The 18,869-nt window shown below is 37.1% G+C and overlaps 1 protein-coding gene across 2 annotated transcripts in view; it reads left to right on the top strand.

Annotated features, from left to right (window-relative positions):
* LOC126751519 (rho GTPase-activating protein 7) overlaps window positions 1-13,062 on the top strand; it is a 28,271-nt gene extending 15,209 nt beyond the window's left edge. The window contains exons 2-10 of one of the 2 annotated variants that reach the window (XM_050461843.1): window positions 1,180-1,251; window positions 7,998-8,149; window positions 8,228-9,109; window positions 9,174-9,319; window positions 9,390-9,982; window positions 10,052-10,535; window positions 10,600-10,872; window positions 10,935-11,117; window positions 11,198-13,062. In XM_050461843.1, the coding sequence (XP_050317800.1) occupies window positions 1,180-1,251; window positions 7,998-8,149; window positions 8,228-9,109; window positions 9,174-9,319; window positions 9,390-9,982; window positions 10,052-10,535; window positions 10,600-10,872; window positions 10,935-11,117; window positions 11,198-11,312 (2,900 nt within the window). In that variant the 3' untranslated portion in view covers window positions 11,313-13,062. Of the gene's footprint in view, window positions 1-1,179; window positions 1,252-7,997; window positions 9,110-9,173; window positions 9,320-9,389; window positions 9,983-10,051; window positions 10,536-10,599; window positions 10,873-10,934; window positions 11,118-11,197 lie in introns of both variants that reach the window. The other variant, XM_050461842.1, reaches the window with a different exon arrangement.
* The last annotated feature ends 5,807 nt before the right edge of the window (window positions 13,063-18,869 follow it).

An 18,869-nucleotide genomic window follows, 5' to 3' on the forward strand; every position in this document is an offset into this window, starting at 1 on the left:
GTCGTATTTAAATAGGACCACAAAAAAATGTATTAGGATTTTTAATTTGACTGCAAATGATATACAAATATTTCTGTCGGCAGTTTTTATGAAAATTTGATACTTTTTTGCATTCAATTTGAAGGCTTAGATTGGCAATTCTATTCTATCCATTTCGAGGTTCTCTACTTTTTCAATTGACCGGCTCAAAAGGAGAAAATATCTGTACAACGAAGAGTTCTCTCAATAAATCCATTGATTGATGCGATGTGTAGGAAGTTGCATCATCTTATTGACACCAAATGTCACTGAAATCAGGAGCTTCAATTTCAAACCTCAAATAGTCGGTTATAATGGAGCGATAACGGTAGCCATTGACGGTTACGTTCTTAACGGCATCATTTTTTGAAGAAATGTGGAGCGATAATTCCACCGGCGCACAAACCACACAAACCGTTGTTTTTTCTAGATGAAATGGCAGCTCTTGAATCTCTTCAGTTTGCCCTTCGTCCCAAGTGCGGCAATTTTGCTTGTTTACATACCCATTGAGCCAGTAATAGGCCTCGTCGCTGAACAAAGATAAAAGATGGCTTGACACGACTCACGCGTGATCTGTCAAAAAAAAAGGCTATTGAAAAATGTACCTCTTCTTGGATCACCCGTTATTATATTATTGATTACATATTCAGCTCATGGCTCTTTTGTTTTTAATCTCGATCTCTTCGCTATATTCAAAGCGCCAAGCATTAAAAAGTAGGAAATCGCGCAAACCTTACCAGATTTTTAAACAGCTTCACATCACAATAACATACGACTCTAATATGCCTGCACATCTAATTAAGCCAGCTGCTCACACAATATCCCGAAAAAAATCAAAAATAATTAAATTTATATCCACAAATTGGTCCACTAAAGGTGGATGCGCTAGCACTGCAGAATTTCAGCCGAAATTTCATGGGGATATTTTTTGCAGGCATCTGTGCACAGCAGTGCAATTGAGTTAAATATTAAGTTGATTATGCGGAGCACATAAAAAAGCGTGGGCAATCGCAAACTGTGCGCTGAGGATTGAGGGGCTAACTGAATGGCTTTTAAAACGGATTTAAACTCTTTATATTGCGCGAATGCAGTTTACGCTTTTACTTGAATATATATGTATGTACGTGCATTCCGGTTACTAATGATTTTTTTCCCTTGCAGAGATCGAGGCCGTTGAAGCGTGTAAATGGCTGCGTGCTGCCGGCTTCCCGCAATATGCCCAAATGTATGAAGGTGAGTGTAAATTGAGTGTTATAGTACATGTATGCTGATTAAATAAGAAGAGTCTGCATGCCTGCGCATAACACTAGTTTGAGCTACAGAGATAATTAGGGATGTTGGTTCTGCACTCCTCTTGATAATGAAACCCTCAGGAGCGTTAACTCAAAAAGCGAAAGTGTTGGCAGGTTTTTAGTCCGATTCCCAACAGTTAGGCGCAGGAAATGAAAAAGGTCGACACAGCATGTGGTGAAAAAAGGCATGTATGCGTATATGTTTATGACATCTGGTAATTAATGGTTGCCACATTTCTGACAGCTTGTAATAACCGCAATTTTCGGTAACTTACACTCTTGTTAAACACTAAACCACATACCTCCCCCCACACAAAAACAAACGTGAAAAAATTGAAAACCACAAGTGAGGGAACACACACATGAACAAATTAAGGGCATGCAGTGAAAAGTACGAGTGTTTTTTGGCAATGGTCAAAAACAGCTTTTGGCAACAAACAACAGCAAAAAATTTTACTTTAAAGTGAGGCAAAAGTGCATCAAAAAGATTGAAAAGAGGCAGTTTTTTGTTTCTCAAAGCCGTCATTTACCTTATCAACTGGCTTGAATAATTTTGTGTTTTTACAAACAAGAAACTAATTAGCTGATTGTTGTTATTGCCTTTTGTAACTACTTTTTCACTAGTCTCAAATACCATTATAATAAAACAAAAATATTATTATAAAAAGCATTTATACAATTGGGTCAAATCGTGTCCTTTTCCTATCTGAAAATTAATATTTTCTGACTAGCTCAATTTTCGTCTGAAACTTTTAATAATAATCTTTATAGACGATAATTATTTTTATGGTGCCAATCAATTTATCGATCGGTTAACTCAAATTTATGGCTTTACAACAAACACATATGCACAAGCAGCACGTACTTGATATTTTCTTATTGAATGAAATCACTAAACTCAAATACCCACTAAAGTGCAATTTGAGGCCAAAAACTCTCGCCCATAGTTTTTTGGTTTATAAATCAAAACTAAAAGTCAAAGCCTCCAACGAAAACAAGTATTCAAAGCATATGCATATATGTTTATATAATGTATAAGGCTGTCAAAAAAGTCTTGCGGTATTTTTATTGAATTTGTTGTTTTTTTTTTTATTGAAATTGAAATGAATTTTTGATGACTCATGCCCAGCTCTTGACCGATGCTACGGCTGCTACTATGCCGGTCTCTTTCGACCAATTCAGCGATTTTATCGCATTTTTTGACGACAGGCCTTCCGGAGCGTGGTCGAACCTCTACACCAGAACGAAAACGTTGAAACCATCGTTGTGCGGTGGAAATGGAAACTGTAGCGGGTCCATAAACTGCACAAATTTTATTGGCGGCTTGAGATGCATTTTTGTCTTTATCGTAGTAGTACTGTAAAATATGCCGTATTTTCTCTTTATTTTGCTCCATGTTTGCTACGCTATAACTCACGAACGACATAAAAGAAACGACAACCAATCAAACACGTGTTAGCGCGTAAAATGAGCTTTCCAAAAAGGTATAGCATGACCCGATGCGACGAATAAAACTAGAACTACGCGCTTTCAGCGCCAACTAGCGAAAATACCGACCGGTAACGTCTAATTCATGGCTTAATGCAATTCTGACTTACTCGTATTTTCGAGTTAAGGGGTCATGTGTTCAGGAATAGTGATTATGAAATCAAAGTTTTTTGACATACGAAATAAACGAGCGAATTTATTCGCTGTTTCTTCTTAAACAAAATATTCGACTTTTTCTCGTAGAGACTTAAGTTCTATATATTGTATGTGAACCTTTGCCCTGCAGTTACACCTTCGATTTTATAATATTTTTACTTCAATATTCTGGCGTCCACGCTAACATTTCAGGAATGGTATTAAAACGGCAAGTTTGCGTTAACAAAAAACGAATGATCCAAGAAATCGTCGTTAGCATTCTGGCGCAGAAATTCCGATGAAAACGAAAACGCAAAAAGGTTGAGCGATTTCAAAGAAGAGAAAATATAAAATAATAAAAAAATATTCAGGCTACACGGGTAAAAAGGCCAAGTTCCCAAGTTCACTTAGAAAATATTTTTATAGTTGTTCCCGAAGGCGAGGTGATAATATGGAATAATCAGCATTGGCGCTATTTATCATTTAATTTCTTCTCATTTTGTAATTTTTTCAGTGTAGGCTCCTTGAGCAACCAATTTAATATCACATTTCAAGGCATGTGCGCAAGCGCGTGTGGCACGTCTCAAACAAAAACCTGTATTTCTCATGAAGCAGGCTTAGTCTAGCATTCGACTGCTCTTACGAGGCGACAACCTTGCAAAATATTTATTATAATATTTCCCAAAATAAAAAAGAAATTTAGCAAAGGACGTCTTTAACCATTCAAAGGAATTCACAGAAAGTTTTTTAATTCAGGTATTTACGCAAACAATTTTGAGACGGGAAGAATGCAATTGATAGCGAAGATATGCGCATGAATGTATGCTAAAGTGGAGTAGAAGCAACAGCACAATAAAAAGACTTTGTATTTGAAATTTGCGAACAAAAGAAGATTGTTAAGATACAGCACCTATATTATGTGAGGCAACTGATATATCAACTTCTCTATATCGGTCCACTTTTTGAAAAACACTTCATTCAAATTAAAGTGTTTTGCGTAATAAATTTGAATTAATATGTACATAATTAACAAACCAAGAGATGGCAGTAGTACATAATAAGCACAACATTCTTTCTATGCTTAATGTAAATTAGGGTTTAAGTTTTAGCGAGTTAGTACTCACATTAGGTGTCATACGTAAGAGGGATTAATTAATCCCATTAATACGACTTGGTTGCAGTCATAGAAAGATTTAGAGTTTCGAAAACTGTTTTTACTTAAATTTGCTTATTCTAAAAATGTTGACCAACGTACAAAGAACGGTAATGAAACTATTGAAGGTAATATACCTTCTGCATCACAGACACAAGACCAAAAAGAATTAAATTCAGGAATAGACAATAAAACTTTGCACACCTCTCTTCGAATTTGATTTCACTCTTAAAAATCTTACAAATTCGAATGTAACCTTTTCAGCCAAATAACTTGAAAAAGAATGCGAAAAAACTGATCAGATAACACCCAACCAGCCAATTTTAATTGTAGTAACGCACGAGACAGATCAATAATTCATTTCTACATGACCCCTAAAACAAGCTCTAAAACCAATGTTGCCGCACTGTCAGACACGGGTTCAATGACTGCTGCTACATGCAGAACACATGAGTATCATAAAGCGCCGCGTCGTGTTGCATGCGAGAGAAAAAAGGTGAATCTGAAATACAAGCAACAGATTAAGCGACGCGCTTTCGCTTTTTGTTCCCTGGCTTCTAAATGCTGCAAGTTTTGGCTGTGGCTGCCATCCACACCTCGCCACTTGAGCCTTAAACCACTGGGATTGGCTCTTTCGGAATTGCCCGCACGCTGAACCTGCTCTTATTTAAATTTATTTGCTATCTTCCTTAATGCTTTTTTGTGCAATATTTCGGTCGCGCCCTTTCGCGGATGAATTGAACTGAAAAGTTTCAATGCCGACTGCACGGCACGCACGGCGACTTGTTGCATGCAGCAGTACTCATATTAGACATGTTGCTGTAGATTTTGTTCACCATTCGCTCGGCTGTGTGTGCTTGACCTTGAAAGGGTTTGCTTATTAAGTATATCATAAATTTCCTGATTCGACTTGTTGTATTCTTTATATCGACGTTGCGGCGAAGCATATAAGCCAGACGTGTCAGAAGTTTCTTCTTTTTTTTTTGCACGAGCGTTAATTGTTTTTATTTTCGCCCCACACCCAAAATGATTAATGCGGATTTTTAATGAAATTCTTGTAGTTTCGTAATTTTTGTGTACATTCTGCGCTTCGAAAGCTGCTTACCTGATCCTCGTCGGATCCCGAGCAAGTGTCATATAGCCTTTTGTTGAAAGTTGGGCAGCAGTTCCGAAATTGTGTATCGCTTATTTTCTTTAAATTTGATTGCAGTTCGTATCCATCTCCTGGTGGCCCCCCTCACGAACCTCTCAATTTCGCGGTCATTATTCACTTTCGTCGCTTCAAAGGTGTTCCGTCCGCTGGCTGCACGCACAGACTTTGCTGCAGATTTGCAAATTGGTTTAATCATACAATTGATGTGCGACCATTTGTTTTAATAAGAAACGACTGTCCGGCGGCTAACCGCTAACAGGTACGGCGCAAGCATGCGCAACGCACTTTGAACACAGTGATAAGCAAATTAATTTTCACTCTTTTATTATTGGGGAGTTAAGTAGAAATGTCCGTTGATAGCTGTGGCCGCAGTCAATTTTTCATACCGATAAATGATGACTTAAAGCGCAAATGCAAATAAGCCACTTACAGCATTGAAGACTACAAGACAATATCATATGGACTTGCTTTGCACACTATAATCCGTACTAGAAATTTAAAGTATCTTTTCTCGCTTATTTTTTTTAAGATAAATTACCTATGGATAGATGGAGAAGAATGGATTTGTGTATAAGTCCGTGATTCCTATGGAAGTTCGGCAATTGAATTGAATCTATATGGTAGTTGGACCTCTCCTTCAAAAGACACGTAATAAATCCACACCCGTCGAAAAATAGTTTTAAAGGACATACGAAATAAATAAAAAAAAAAATATTATTTGAAATTTCTCTATTTATTGTGAAAAATTTGTACTGATGCCAAAAAGAAACTTGTGGAGGCGTACGCCAAGCGAATCAACGAAATAAAGTTCAGCAAGATCGATAACACTCACTCTAAAAATATCAAAGCAACATTTTTGAACATATCGTTATATAAGTGGGTGTCATGCGACACATAATCGACACAATCGGCTTGTTGAAAATGATTGTCATTTTGACTTTGGAAAGCTTATATATCCACCATATTCTCCATATCTGATTATTTTATTGCCCCCACACCCCAATAGATTGCTTGCTGTGAAAAATAATTACTATAAAAGAGAATCATCGAGAGTGGACCTATATCGGAACATAAGTCAAACCTTTATTTCTCAAATTTTGCCGGCATTTAAAGTTCTCGCACTGTTTGTTCAAATAGTAAAAAAGAAACGACCGCAATTTTTTGCAGCACCGAGCTTTTTTAGCTTCATGAATCATAAAAGAAGAAGAACTGAAAGCTTCTTGTCTAATAAACTTCGTAGAGTGGGAGTCTTAAACTATACACCATAATGGATAATAAACTTGAGTCAGAGATGCAATATGAACGGGTTATAACTGTATGCCGTATATAAATAAGTAACTTTTTTTTCGATGCCACTCGGGAAAATATAAAGGCATCTCAAATAGTAGAAAGAATAATTGGAAACGCATTTGATTCTACTTAATTGTCTACACATGTACCTAACCCACTTTTAAGCGCTTTTGGTTATATCATTATATTTGACGAAAACGCTCATAAACAAACAAAATATATAGTTATGTAAATATTTTTCCTTCAGTACAAACTTTTAAATTTAGCACATTATAGTTATTATGGTCACTTCCTTTAGTTCGCAGAGAAAACATTTCTCCACTATCGATTTCTAAAATTAATTACAAATATGTGCTTTCGAATGCATAGGTACATACGTATGTGTTTAAGTTTTCCCCAGCTCGATGCACGAGTTCATTACACTTACTCACTCATTCACTGTGTCATTCTTATGGCGATGTGTGAATAAACAACGCTCGCGCTGCCGACAATTCGAATAAAATTGCTGTCAGTAATTTACACCGTCGCTCTTCTAAGTCCGCTAGTGGCGTTTGACACCAGTGCAACATGCGGAGGCGCCGCAACGCAACACGTCATTGCAGTATTTACTAAGTGCGGCAATGCGTCAGTGCCCACGAACCACCAACACACTCCTTGGCACGTCTGTAGCCACCTTAAAAGTTTCGTACTGGTTCGCACTTCCTTCCATCAATGGCGCTTTTGTAGAAGTACATACGTATGTGTATATGTGTGTGTGACTATGCCTAGAAGTAATTCTTCTCGCCACAAGTTCTCCATATTCAACAAGACGCCATAAAGCAACTAAATAATCAAAGCCGCTACCTTCATTTTTCCCCGCTTGTAGCCGCTCAGTCGACGGACGTAATATCAGTGCTATCGAAAATTGATTCGATGACACGTAGAACTTGATTGCCTACATCCAAAACGAAACAGCGAAGAGTCGCCAGTCTGGTGGGAAACGGAATGTCAAATACATGTTTGTTTTCGTCCGTGTTTGTGACTTTGGTCCACAGCGTAGTCGTACGTTCCGTTGGCTAACCGCGAGGCGGGGAATGGGCCGATGGCGGGTTTGGCAATCTTGAATTGGATTTACAATTTTTCTTTATTTTCCATATTTAATTTCGACATTCGTATTTGCCTATGGAAATGTAATGGGCAACCGAGGAACGTTTCAAATTTGTTCATTCATTGACTGGGAACGCTGCAGGCAACATTGCTTTTGGCTGATTTCCTTGCCTTAGTGTAGGAACTTGCCAGTGAAGCAATCAGAAAAGTTTAATAAATATACGATATCCGAAGAATATACTTGTACGTCAGCCAAGACTCGTTGTTGTAAATATTTGCAAAGAGTTTTTACTTTACTTATAGGTCGCCTACTCAGTCGATATATGAATATCGTTACAACTAATCAAGTTTTAATATACATACATCTTCCTCCTTTCAACAGATCACCAGTTCCCCCTCGACCTGACTAACGTGGCCAAGGATCACACGAACCTAGAGAATGATCAACTCCAATCACTCTACCGACGTCTTTGTATATTGAATCGCTGTGCCAATATGCGTCTCGACCAAGCACACAAGGCGCAAACGCCGCAGGTTTGTCAACTTCCCCTCTCTAAATTACCCCTTAAAGTACAACAAATCATCAACTCAATCACGTACGATTCATCCCAGCAGAAGGAGGACTCCGATGATGAGAATTGTGCGCTTAGCGAAAATTGGACATTCCAGCCACATATACGTCGTTGGTCGCGCATTGGTGAAATGGGTCTTGAGCTGCCACCCGCCGGTAAGTTGAATATCGAGAAGACAGAAAGTTCATCCAAGGAGTCCAGTCCAGATCGCTTTGAAGATGACAGTTACGACATGCCTGGCGGTGGTGGCCTTTCGCTTACTCTACCTGGTAATTCCACAGACTCCATCCTCAATGAATCGACCGATTCAGCAGCGGTGCGTTTGCGTCGCACTGGTAGTGAACGTTTTAAGGATGGTGCCAAAGCATTCCTACGACGCGTAGAGTCTATAAAATCTCGGCGACGAAAGCGTCAAAATCGCGAGGGTATTGTTATCAGTGGGCCACAAGCATTGGATTTGTCACAACTCGGCCAGCGCAGCAGCATACGTAAACCGGATGCTGTATATTCCACACCACCTTCACCATCAGCGGTCAGTCCAATGCACACATTCCCGAAGGGCCCGATGTTTGGAAATGAACTGAAAGTACCATCACAAAGTGAAACTTTCCTCAGTCCGAATCGGGCAAGTCCCAAACGTACACCAACCACACCGCGTTCGATGCGTGCCAGCCCACTACATTTTTTCTCGAATCCGATGCCACATTTGAAGGAGGGCAAATCAGATGACTCTTCTTCATACTACAGCGATAGCCAAGAATCGTCCGCAGGTGGTAAATTATCCCTGCGCAAGACTCCATCAAAAACACGCAGATTTTTGCAACGCACCGGTAAAGTAGATGATATAGGCGCACATTCAGACTCCGAATGTCATCACGGTAGAAAATTACTGATAAAGGACGCCAATTCCAACAACACTGAGGTACGTGAAATTCTATATGAGCAAATTAACACCGAGCTCTATGACATATTTTTAACTTCCACAGATAAAAGTCAAGAAACTGACACGCGGTGGCTCACTTAATTTAGGTAAAGACCCTAAGAAACGAGAAGGTTTCCGGTCGGCGAGCTTCCGTTCGCGTTCCACTTCACGTAAAGAAACAAAACCTGAAGAAACCGAAAATATTAAACGGTAAGCAACTAATTACACAACATGGGAAAGTGTGTGTTTACTTAATTTGTTTTGTCGTTATACACATCAGTACTCCGGTTGTGCGATGGCATAGTTTTCAGATGGAGGAGCGTCCAAACATGATCTTCCGGAAATGTTTCTCGCAAAAGATCGATCCTAACATGAACAATCATGGCATTCCATTTGTGGCCATGTCAGCAGGCCAGCTACACATTCTACGCAAGCTTGCATTGGTCATACTCACCGGGTATATGGAGCGTTACTGCCCAACACATCGCTCTGGTTGGAATTGGGAGCTCCCCAAGTTTATTAAGAAAATCAAAATGCCCGACTACAAAGACAAGAAAGTGTTCGGAGTACCACTGTTGTTGATATTGCAACGTACCGGGCAGACGTTGCCGATTGCGATACGAGCAGCCTTCCGTTGGCTGCAGGTCCGCGCTCTCGATCAGATCGGCCTATTCCGCAAGAGTGGTGTCAAGTCCCGCATTATCAAGCTAAAGTCAGAGGTGGAACAACTCGATTCAACGGCGCTTTGCATGGAAGTGTATGACACACAACAAGCTTACGATGTAGCCGATATGTTGAAACAGTATTTCCGCGATCTACCCGAATCGTTGCTCACCACCAAGATGTCCGAAACCTTTGCAGCGATTTTCCAACGTATGTTGCAAATAATTGATGTCTACGAAAATAAGGTTATGTGTTATTGTGTATTTATTCATTTTGTAGATCTTCCCAAGGACGTGCGTTTAGAAGCAGTACAGTGCGCCGTACTTCTACTACCAGATGAAAATCGCGAAATACTCTACGCTTTGCTGGAATTCTTGACGCTAGTGGCAGCCAATGCGGAGCAAAATCAAATGACTGCAAATAATTTGGCGGTTTGTCTGGCACCATCGCTCTTCCATAGCACTATTTCGACAGGTGTAGCTTCGGTTTCAGCCTCACCCAGGAGGCGCAAGGGTGCCGGTGTGCCTGACGATAAAGAACTACAAGAGGCAAAAGCTTCACATGAATGCCTGTCCTTTATGATTGAAAACTACAAACAAATCTTCACGGCGAGCAAAGAGAAGATAAGCAAATGCAATTTCGGCTATATGGAAGAGTCGAAACCAGTGCCTCTGGAGGCACTAGGCGAGGGCATGCAGTTCCATAATTGGCGGGGATATCTGTATGAATGTACCAAGGCCACCATCAAGGAGGGTAGAGAGAAGTGAGTATGGAAGAGTATATTACATCCAGTATTAGTTTGATATGTTATTATCTCTCTTTTGTAGAACTCGTGGCTGGTTCACGATCTCTTCACAAAATGACAGCAACGTGGACATTGCCTACAAGAAAGTTGGCGACGGCCACCCTTTGCGTTTGTGGCGCTGTACCACTGAAGTCGAGGGCCCCCCTAAAGAGGTCTTGGACTACATTATCAAGCAACGCGCCTCATGGGACTCGAACTTGCTGGAGAGTCAAACTGTTAAGAAACTGGACGCCACCACGGAAATATTCCAATATGCCATAGACGGGCAGTTCACCACCGACTTTTGTGTGCTACGGTAAGGCGAAAAATCCTAATCAGGAAATATTGATTTCACATATTTTGTGTTTTTTTTCACAGCTCTTGGCAAACAACTGATCTGCCGCGCGGCGCCTGTGTTATTGTGGAAACCTCCATCGATCATGCAAAGGCAAAACCGATGTTCGGCGCCATTAGAGGTGTTGTGCTGGCTTCGCGCTATTTGATAGAGCCCTGCGGCAGTGGACGATCACGCGTAATGCATTTGACGCGGGTGGATGTTAAGTGAGTAAAAATAGTTACTATAAATTCAATTTACTTAAATTTCAAAAATATTAAAATGTGTTATCATCAACTTCTCCCAGGGGCCGGACTCCCGAGTGGTACAACAAGAGTTACGGACACATTTGCTCGCTGTATTTATCAAAAATCCGCTTGGCGTTCAAGCATGTCGCTGACGGTCCTGAGAGCAAGGTGTAAGATGATATATATAGAATATCGTGAGATTATCTTCGGAAATCCAAAATATAAACCACAAATTTCGAAACACGAAAATACGATAAACAAACTAAAGACATCACATAGCTAAAGAAACCCTGAGAACTGATTTAAAAAGTGTGTCTTGCATTAAATGTCGCAAATCCTAAAGGCATTTACTTTTTACTAAAAGTAAAAATATTAAGCAAAAAAATACTATGTTAAAAACTAAAGCAAACACTACCCAAATACGATAAGAGTTCGAAAGTGCCCAAACTGAAGTTACAAAATATTTTTAAAAGGTTCAACAAGGTTTACAAGAATATTATATAAGCGTAAATGACTCATTTAAATGATATTCCTTAAACAAAACAACAACAAGGCATTCAAAAAGTAACGCACATTAAACTTATACCCAGGAAGAATTACATATCTAAAAATCGCTGAGAAGAAGCGGGCGCTGGTATTTTGAGTCACTGCAATTAACGGAAATGGTATTGTGAAAAAATAGGCATTTATCACGGATAGCGCTCAAATTCCTTCATTACCTCTATTAAAATGCTGGCTAATTCGCCTTGGAAAAAGGAGGACATCAAGGCATTCTCAATTTTACTTGTAAATACTTTATAAATTATGGAAAATGTTTATATTTTTCCAAACTGACAGAATGCAATATTTTTTCGTTGCCTTAAAAATTACGGAAGTAAAATTTAAATCTAAATGTAAAAACATTGTAAATAGTAAATAATTAGTTTAAGAGCCCTGCGGCATTTTTTTAAACATTAAGACTACTACTTTATTTGTAACATATAAAAATAAAAAAATTAAAATGTAAACCACTGCAAGCAGTTAGTGGAAATGTATGTTAACCCTTTAACACAAGATAATACTCAAAACCGAAGCATCACAAAAGTTTTTTTTTACCGAAAATACATTTGCCTTCAAAAATATGAAAGAAACTAACTATAATTATACTTGAAGTTTCACTTATATTTTCGAACTTCGTGCACTTAAATATACAAACACACAATAAATTAACAAAATCGTAAAACCCTATGCTAACGTAGTTACGTAGATGTGATGTATATTTGTACGTAAACATGAAAATTCCAAGGAAACGCGAGAAACTGCAAAAGAAACAAAGAAAGTAAGCGAAGCGGAGAACCACAGAAATCAGCGACAATTAATTCATTTGGAACATGAATGAAAATAGCGACACCTTCGATCCGAAACTATCTACAATGGAACAGAGAGAAAATTATCAACTAAATGGAAAAGTAATTTATGTGGAAAATAATTCAACTAGTCAAATTGTTAAATTTAAGCCTAACCGTATACTGTGTATGGAACCAGAAAGAGAGCAAGCGCGAATGAGAGCGGTGCAAAGTATAAGAAACGGTATTAAATTGTTATACCCAGCAAATATCTGTAAATTACTAACCTTAATATTTAAGTGCCCATATACTGACTCGATGTCTGTATGTATGTATATGTGCATATATGTTTACCCGAAGGAGTATGAGTAGTTAATGCGCGAGGTTATTGAGTAGACGAAAGAGTAATTCGTTTGAATAAAAGTTCAGGAATATAAAATTGGATATTTTTAGCAATTATACAGTTATACCATAGTGAGTATATATATAAATATATCTACGTATGCAGAAATACATGTCAAAAACTATGTTTACTCAAATATCGCGTTTGCTGCTCTCAAACAAATAAATAAAATTATATATACATATACAGAAAGAAATGTTTTATTTTTAATTTTCATAATTGTGTGGGTTAGACTGTGTGGGCTTTTGAGCTGTGACATCAAGCAAGTATGAGAGACATAGGATTGCGACACGAAATATGTTATTATATACAAAAGGAGCAGTCAAACTTCCATTGTAATTGTAAACTGATGCTCTCATCCTTTCTTTCATGACAATTTTCTGTCAAAAGCACTTCTACTAGATTTTCGACATCGAAGTTTAGCCCAAATTTCAGCATGTACACACTTACACTACAACTTTTAACTGCAGAATACATTTTATTCGCCACCACTGTACTATGCCAAGTTTACGTTGTGCTTTGGGCTTGAGTGGTGCGTGTCTGTACTACATGGCCCAAGGTTCAAACCACTGCACGACGTATGTAAGTTTTAAGGTGACCAGGATCAATTTTAAACTGCAATACGACAAAAACGAAACTGCATTAAAACCTTTTCTCAATAAATAAAAGATATAAATAGTTTTTGAACAAACAACAAATTATTTATTTAAAACAGAATTTAAAAATAACAATTTGGAAAGTTTTTTCCCTGTCAAGCGATTTCTTTGCTGTGTGATCGTTGCTCCAGCTTTAGAAAACAGTCGTTCACTAGGGACTGAAGTGGCCACAATGGATAAATATTTGGAAGCTTGTTTATACAATTCAGGAAATACATTTTTCGTATCATCCCACATTTCTGTTGGATTCTGATTGATAGAAGCAACAGCTAATCCAAGATACATTTGCACTTCAACTTCCGTTGTTGTTATAGCAGATAAATTGGGAAACTTACATTTCCTTTTTTTGGTGGGCCAACTGTTTATGATGGCTCCAAATATGAAACGGGTTTTCTGTTGCACACTCATCCGAAGATTCCGACGTACTAACGCCATTATTTGCATCCTTTATGAAATTTGGAAGGGTATTATTTTTTTTTCGCCAAACAAGCTTCTATTTAATTTCATCATGGTTGAATCATTATCAGTTACACAAGCAGAAACTTTATTTATTTAACTGTCGCACTTACGAATATACTCTTTGAAAATTGAAGACAGCGCTTCATATTTTTCATCCACTTGTAATTTTATTGTTTCTCTACTTGGAACCTTAAAAAGCGAAACCAGTTCTTTCATCATCTGCAGAAAACCTTTTCCTTCTACAGTGGATAATGGCTTGTTGTCCATTATAATATATTTCACAATTGCTTCAGTAATTTTCCTTGATTTAGGGTCATCTTGGTAAGAAATACTTTTGGCCTGCTCAAAAAAGTCTTTCACATTAGGTTGGATCAGCGCAGGCAACTGATCCGATTTATTTTACAGTACTAATGGAGTACATGTACTAGGAGACGATTCAATACATGCAGTCTTCTTATTACTATTGTCGGATAACTCACTTGACGCTGTCGTCCCAGCGGTTGGTGATATGTTAATTATTTCAGAAATTTTTCGCAGTTTTAGTTCCGAGGGCGGCGTAGTTTTGGTGGAGCATTCTGCATTATCAACTTGATCGAGTAATACCTTTTTATGTACATTCTCAACGTGATAGCGAAGATTCGACGTGTTACCTGATGTTTTTAATTTCTTCTTGCAGAGTTTGCATGTGGCGGATGCATCTGAATTTCTTATAAAGAAGCTCCAGACCTTGCTTTTTAATTTTGAAGGCAGCATTTTGAAAATCTGAAATTTTATGTACAAATTTAAACGTCTAACGCAATTATTTACATATACATATTTTATATTCACTACACCTGTAATAAAGTTGTGATTGACAACAGATGAACTCGAAACAAAACTTATATTAAACGCTCAAAAACAACTTCTAACACACATAGCACGAAAGAGACTGTCACACAAAATGTATTTTCGATTTTTTGTAAAACTTATTTCGCATTAATTCATAAGCGAATTCTCAGTATTATTCAAGTGCACATTCAACCAACGAATTCTCCGTATTTTACAACAAAACACATGACAGTTTGCTAAAGCCTTTCGAAGCAGATGTGTTTGCATTAATACCAAGAAAAAGTGCCGCAAAGATGTGGAGTAAAATTTGAAAAAACATCGCCATAAAACATCGATGCAGGCAACATCGATGTATCGATGTTTTTAGAATAACAACATCGATGGCAAACATCGATGTTTCAGAAACATCGATGCATCGTTTGCATCCCTAGTAATACATAATGACATAATACATAAATAATATTGGTATTGTACTAGATTAGGTAGTCGGTCTAAAATATTAAATGAAACACTTAAAACTAAAGTGGCTGTCGGATATTTAATAATGCAATAAAAATGGTAACACATCCACTGTGGAATTAATTTTTTTTTTATTTCGTATTCCCAAATACCTGATTGAGAAAAAAAACTGTAATGTAATCCCACAAACTGGGTAAAAAATGTGTTTTTACTTTTTAATACCAAAGACCAGATTGACGAATAAAAAACAAAAATTTTAATACCAAGCAAATAATTTATAATTAAATAAGTGAGGAAGGGCTAAGTTCGGATGTTACCGAACATTTTATTCTCTCGCAACTTGCAAGAATCAAATTAGAGAAATACCATCAGATGTGGAAAAAATTTAATATAGCTTAATAATTTTTATGGAAATTTGTTGACTTAATTTCATCAAAATTTCACACATTTTGACCAATCTAAAGAGTTTAAAGTCGTAGGAGATAGAGGTAGTATCGATCCGAATTTGTCTATTTTTGGTATTGCCACATATTAATATATTAGTTATATGAGGCTAGAGAAAGTTTTCATCTGATTTTTTTTATTTTAGGCACAAAGATGCACCGTTATTATAAATACACTTTCACCAAACTTTATTAAGATAACTCACATATTGTCCAATATATGGGGTATAAAATCCACCGGAAGTTCTTTATATACATTATGCATATGGGGCTAAGGAAACAATAAAAAATTTATTTATGAATATAATGGGTGCCCGAGAAATTAATACCATGCAAATTAAAATGGTAAGGAGAAACCTGATGATTACCGGCAAAAGGATTAGGACCGCAAGTATGCTATGATTGAAAGTATGGAAATTGTGTGATGTTATTCATCCGACATTTTACGAACTTGTAAAAGAGCAGGCGTTTGCCTGAAGTGAAAGGAGAAGTAACGCTTAAAAAAAATATCCGGAATGGTATGGTTATATGAAGTGAACAAAATTCTCATATTATTAAACGTACCGTTAAATAATTTGCGTGAAAAATTTACAACAGCTTTTAGCAGCATCCTTATATACTATACATATTATATGTACATTTTATGATTCACTCATTATAAAAACAACATACTATATTTTATAATAAACCACTTTATCTGACGAAACTTCTGCTATGAGCAAACGGTCGCAACGGAATTATTTCTTCATCTCTTTCCTAAACGACAAATTACAGAGTAATATTTTAAATGCAATTAATCCCGATTTAATACCATCAAACACTTGGCACCGATTTACGATATAAGCACTTTTCTAAAATTACTCTCCATTGAGGATGATCATGGCATATCGCTATAAAATTGTTTACTCATACGCGCACAAGTTTTTAACAATAACCCAGTCTGAAATGGAACAGTTGTGTATCCGGTTGTTATAGCACTTGCCATTGTAGGAACAAAGTGGGCCGTTTATTCGGAAAGACAGAAACCTTTGTATTTAAAACTAACTTCGGATGGAAGCAAAAATTTCATTTTTCCACACATTGAAAGATCGCGAAATTTTTTATGTAAAATTAGGTTTCAAAAATCTGATCAATTGTACAATTTTCGTTACATTAGTAACTTAAACACTGGGAAAGAAGTCATTTATTTGTGCAATGCCTTTCCGAATTGATATTGGGTTACTAGGAGCAATACTAATTTGGTTGTGTACATAAGCAAATATAAAAATGGGATATCTCTTCGAAATTTATTAAGTAGACAAATGTTTCGGAAAATGAGATTGCCATGTAATATTTCACAAAACGCATCTCCGCAGCAATACCATTCCTTTCTGCTGCCTATCCATTTTGGTAGAGAACAATTAAGTAAATCCCACTTTGCATAAACACAGGCTAAATATTCGAAGCAGTCATCTGATTATATTTTGAATTCCAAAGAATTTATAAATATGCGCACACACTCATACATATAGTACATATTTTCGAACATCTCGAGCTGTTTTTGTTAAATATTTTCTTAAATAACTCAATATTTAATGGTAGATTTGATCTGGCAAAAGTGAGCGCCTGTAAAAATATTTGAATTACCTCAATACAAAATTTACGTCGAATAAACTAACTTTGCAAATGCAAACCCAAATAAATGCACAAATGTTAAATACACAATGTAGACACGCATGTTTATTTGTGTGTGATCGCGAATGCATTTTGCCAGTTAATACTCGTATGTAAACATTTGAATATTTAACTTTGTAATAATTGCAATTTTATAGCGTGTGAATCGCTGAACTTGCGGAAACAGTGCAATAAAGCTGCTTAGATTATTATTGAACGATATTTTGATATTATTAAATTTTAATTACTTTAATTGTTCAATGTTTTTGTTAATTTTAATTGTAAATTCATGTTTTGCACAATGTCTTCTATTGGCAGCAATAAATTAAATAACCTATCAACAGTTTACTATAATTAACGTAATTTGATAAACTGTTGTTGTCAAACCATTCGCGAGTTGTGGGTTTGGCTTTTATTTGACCAATTATTTAGACTCCAATCGATTTCTACTCTCTGGGTGTATTTTCGGTTAAGAATATAGTGAGGACTTTACTACTATTTTTCACGAGTTTATTGTTTTTTACGATTTTCCCTTTCAATTTGGCTTACTTTTGGTTATTTCCTATTTTGTACGTGAATCTTTCCGATCTTTAAATGTTTGCTCCACTATTTGGTTTTAACTGGTGTAATTATCCATTTTTTATTTATATAAAATATGTTTAACAAATTCTTAAGTAAAAATTGCACATTTTTTGACAAAATAATCACAAAAGGTAGAGTTTCCGGCAATTTTTCGACTTCAAAAGAGTGTGAACTGAAATAAATAGTTCGTAATAAAAGTATTAAAAGGTTATCTCAATGCCGTCATTTCAAATTCGCTGAAGACAAATTAAAGAAAATAAATCTCACAGGAACTCTCTCTCTCTCTTGTCGTCTGGAATGAAATTTATTGCGAAATTCTCAAGAAAATTGAATAAAATTCGACATGTTCTATGATAGGCAATGTTGGAAAATTGGCGGAAAAACTATTGTTCTTCTTGTTCTTTATTATTGGTGTAGACACCGATTACGCAGATATACCCGAGTTATCAACAGCACATCTGTCGTTGCTTCTTTTTGCTATTTGGCGCCAATTCGAGATACCAAGTGCAGCCAGATCCATCTCCCCGTATCTCACTAATTTAGTGGTGGTCTTCCTCTGCTTTCACCGGCGGGTACTGAATCGAAAACCTAGAGCTGGAGCTGGAGTGATCTCTCTTCCATCCAGACAACATGACCTAGCCAGCGCAGCCGCTGTCTCTTGATTCGCTTATCGTTCCATCGACTGCGGTATTCGCCGTGGCTTTTCTCTCGAACACTTCTAAGGCCGACTCATCAGATGGCGTCATTGTCCATGCCTCCGCATCATATAGCAGGACGGGAATAATGAGGGACTTGTAAAGTTGGGTCTTTGTTCCTCGAGAGAGGACTTTATTTTTCAATTGCCTGCTCAGTCCAAAGTAACACCTGTTGACAAGAGTGATTCTGAGTTGGATTTCAAAACTGATATTGTTGTTGGTGTTGAT

This window comes from Bactrocera neohumeralis, chromosome 2, assembly GCF_024586455.1.
Source record: "Bactrocera neohumeralis isolate Rockhampton chromosome 2, APGP_CSIRO_Bneo_wtdbg2-racon-allhic-juicebox.fasta_v2, whole genome shotgun sequence".
NCBI classification, from domain to species: Eukaryota; Metazoa; Arthropoda; class Insecta; order Diptera; family Tephritidae; genus Bactrocera; species Bactrocera neohumeralis.